Source organism: Humulus lupulus, chromosome 3 (assembly GCF_963169125.1).
Source record: "Humulus lupulus chromosome 3, drHumLupu1.1, whole genome shotgun sequence".
NCBI classification, from domain to species: domain Eukaryota; kingdom Viridiplantae; phylum Streptophyta; class Magnoliopsida; order Rosales; family Cannabaceae; genus Humulus; species Humulus lupulus.
In genome coordinates, this window is record NC_084795.1 from 23,870,868 (window position 1) to 23,874,807 (window position 3,940).

A 3,940-nucleotide genomic window follows, 5' to 3' on the forward strand; every position below is an offset into this window, starting at 1 on the left:
TTTTTTTTTTTTGAAATTATTTGTTCACGAGGATATTTTTTTTAAATCATTTATTAGTGAGGTCTTGATTAGTACACAAAAATGATATTTTATTAATATTAAATGTTAAAATAATTAAGTGTTGATTATAATTTTTATTAAATTAATAAGGTATATTTTGTAATAGAAATATTTAATTATGATTTAATTATGTCTATTTTGGAGGAATTAAATACATTTTTGGAAGTGTATAAAGGTAGGGAAAAAAAATTAAAAAATGATGTTTATGAAAGAAAAGCCCAAGAGAAAACATGTATTTTTGCACCCTAGTGTATTCTTTGGTCGGCCCAGCCAAAAGCTCCAGCAAAAGCCATCGAATCACAAGGCCCATACAAAATTTGACTACACCCGAAATACGTTGGCTGGTACCTCTTTTATGAAACATATAGGGTCTGATTGGTTCGTGATTAGAAAATTGTATTTTTGAAAAGTGAGATTTTGAAATGAAAATCTGAATTTAGTGACTAAAAACATGTTTCTGAAAATGTGATTGGTTCAATGTCAGGAAATTGTTTTTGAGTTTTAAAAAACTGAATCTGTGATTGGTATTAAATTTGAAAATATAAGAGAAACTGAAAACGTGATTGGTTCAGCTGAATTTTAATATTATTTTTATTTTTATATTTTATATACATATGTTGTATAATATTAAATTTTAATTTATCTACAAATTTAATTAAGTAAAATTTAATTATATTGATAAATTAAAATTTAATAATAGTGCATTGATTAAATTTATAACAATATTGCATTGTCGTTAATTTTGATTTTTTTTCTAAATTAAAGTTACATATTTTTAATTAACTAAATATTATTGTTATAACTAAGCCACATTTGTTCAACAATGTCATCTCTAATATTTTCCATGTGAGCCATATAAGCTTGACTGAAATTAATCTGTGGTGCCTCAGAAATTCCTGCTTCATCTCCTTCTTGTTGGTTTTCTATTGTTGTATTAGATTGGCTTTCAGTTCCTTCAATATCTTCAACAGGTGTAGCATCAACTGAATATTGTTCAAACATTCTATCATTAATAGAATGCATTTTGATCCAGTTGTGGATAGCGCAACATGCTATTGGTATTCGACGTTGCTTTCCAAGCAAGTATGGAGGCATTGACTTCAAAATGGGAAACCTGGCTTTAAGAAGTCCAAAACAACGTTCAATCACATTGCGCAATGATGAGTGCCTATAATTGAATAACTCCATCGCACCTCTAGGATGGTTCCCTCTTCCTCTAAAGCGACGCAAGTGATAACGTTCACCACGATATGGTGCTAGAAACCCAGGCATATTTGGATAGCCAGAATCAACAACATACTATTTACCTATATTAAAATCACTTATTATGAACAAGGGAATGTGAAAGAAAATTATAATGCATCAAGACAAGTGTAATTTAAGACCTGGTGGTGGCATGGGAAAGTTATCGTCTTTTCTAATTGCATCAAGAAGCACTCGAGAGTCATTGGCTGTTCCTTCCCATCCAGCGTAGACATAAGTAAACATCATATTAAAGGAGCATGCAACCATTACATTTTGTGTTACATCTACTTTTCTTCCTCTATATGCAAGTTGTTTTAGAGCTGGTGCAACTGCACTTACATGAGTACCATCAATTGCTCCAACACAATCCTACATAACAAATCAGATATATCATTACCAACTTCAATTAAATTGATATGAATTATAACAAATTTTTTATTAAAATTAATAAATAAAATTTACCTTAAACCATGGGAAATACTTCGAATTATTTTGAATTTATGCTTGCACAATATTAAAGTGAAGAGGCCTTATTACTTCATTTCCTAAATAACACAATGCATCTAGCACTCTGCCAAACTGACGACAAACAGTTTCTACCGAATGTTGATATCTTTCGGCCACAGTCCTAACTCGTTGGTTGTGTGTTACTATCCATAGAAACATGACAACAGCTTCTTCAACACTAATTACCTTGTCATGTTCTATGACTTCCATTTCAACTAATCGACGACAAAAAGATCTAAAAGTATTAACGTCCATTCTAATTGTGTAAAACAATCTATCAGGATGTCCATTTAGCAGCTCAAGTAAATATTGACGTCGAGACATATTTGAAGTGCGTAGTGGTCGTCTAATCTGTTGAGATTTTTGCATCTCATGTATTCGATTAGCCATGAGAACTTGACCAATTAATTCCTCGCTTGATGAAGACGAAGTATCACCAAATAATATTTCAAACTCCTCATCCGAATCATCCATCTTAGGTACCTAATTATGACAATAATAAAAGTTCAATCACGACAATAAACACCAAGTCAAGTTCATTACACATTATCTAAGAAAATGTAAACTTCATGGTTTGGTAGTTCATAACAGACAAAGTCATAATAAATAAACAATATTAAATCACTCCAACAATGAATCAAGATAAGCACGTCGACGCTCCTCATTTATTCTCATGAATATTCCGCGCCATTCTGGGGTTGCTACAAACTCATGCAACGGTTTGAGGTATATTTTGTTATCCAGATCTAGAATACCATCAAGAATGCTTTGACAATCTTCCACATTGTAAGAATTAGTGACTTTGCTGGTTTCCTCGCTAATTCTTTTTTCTCTCGATTCATAATACTTACGCATAGTCTCACTCCGTGTTAATGATGCCTCAGTCTTAGCATAAATACTTTTTGCAAGTTCTCCCATCACTTGGTTGAAGGCAGAACTAGCCCCTTTGTTTTTTTTCTCTTTTGGTTTTGGTGCATCTGGTGGAGCAGAAGTAGCTCGACGACGTACACCAGTAACTTCTTCTTCCTCTCCATAATTATCACAATCAAATTCAAAATCAATATCAACATGTGCTCCAGTGCCAACAAAATGACGCTCTTGTTGGCGTTCCTCAACTGAAGAAGGCGGAAGTTGAGTGGAGGCATAACTCATACCACCAGTGGCTGTTGCATTATTGAATATTTCTCCAAGCATCTCATAATGTTGTGATTAGTGCTCAAAAATGTAAATTTATTAGTTTTAAAGTGTAAAATAAATTAATTTTTAATTAATATTTTCATGAATTTATTGTAATATATTTTATAATTGAAAATATTAATTTCAATTTAATTTATGTTTAATTTTCAGGAAATAAATTGCATTTGGACACTAATAAAAATGGAGAATAGAGAAATAATTAAAACTGAAAAAGAAAAGGAAGAAAGTGGTATTTTTGGAAGAAATGAAGCTCAGGCCCGTTGGCCCAAGCCCAGCACAAGCTCTCCCTTCTCTTTGCCCAGCTGCCACGTGTCACCGCCACCGCCTGCCACGCGTCCCAGCTCCTCCTTCAACACCTACATTGACCACCATACACATATATGCATATCATATATCATGTAACCTTGCCTTCTTTTGCTGAGGCCCAACGCAAGCCACCCATGTTAGCCATTTCCAGCATTGACCCACATATATGCATATATGCATATTTGATTTCCTTCAGCAAAGCTCCCACGTGACCTCCTTTTCTCCTTCAGCAAAGGCCCAAGTCAAGCCATTCATCACCAAAGGCCCAAAGCACCCAACGACCCAGTCAAGGCCCAAGGCATTTTCTTCAGCCAAGGCTGCCTACATGGCACTCTCTCATTGGTTGAAAATGGGTCAAAACCCTCTTGTGTCACCAGCCATGTTTTGTGGGTATTGGGCTTTGTAAATTGCTATTTTGAGCTTTATAGATTATGTTTTTGTGGTATTTTAGAAAAAGAGCATTTTGACTATACACAAAAATAGCTAGGGTAATATTAATAATAAGATTTGGTTTTTCAAAATCATATTTTATTATTAACATTTCAGATTTATTTTGTAAACCCCATTTTGTTGTTTAATTTCTTTTTAGTCCTTTTTCCCATCTATAAATAGGGACACTTTCTTC

General features: G+C 33.3%; 1 protein-coding gene across 1 annotated transcript; it reads right to left on the reverse strand.

Annotated features, from left to right (window-relative positions):
- Positions 1-843: 843 nt before the first annotated feature.
- On the reverse strand, positions 844-1,332 carry LOC133823794 (uncharacterized). The gene has a single exon (XM_062256644.1). The coding sequence runs from the start codon at positions 1,330-1,332 to the stop codon at positions 844-846; it is 489 nt and encodes a 162-aa protein (XP_062112628.1).
- Between the last annotated feature and the right edge of the window lie 2,608 nt (positions 1,333-3,940).

Coding starts and splice junctions, on each gene's coding strand:
- LOC133823794 (XM_062256644.1), bottom strand. CDS start 1,332: ATGCCTGGGTTTCTAGCACCATATCGTGGTGAACGTTATCACTTGCGT.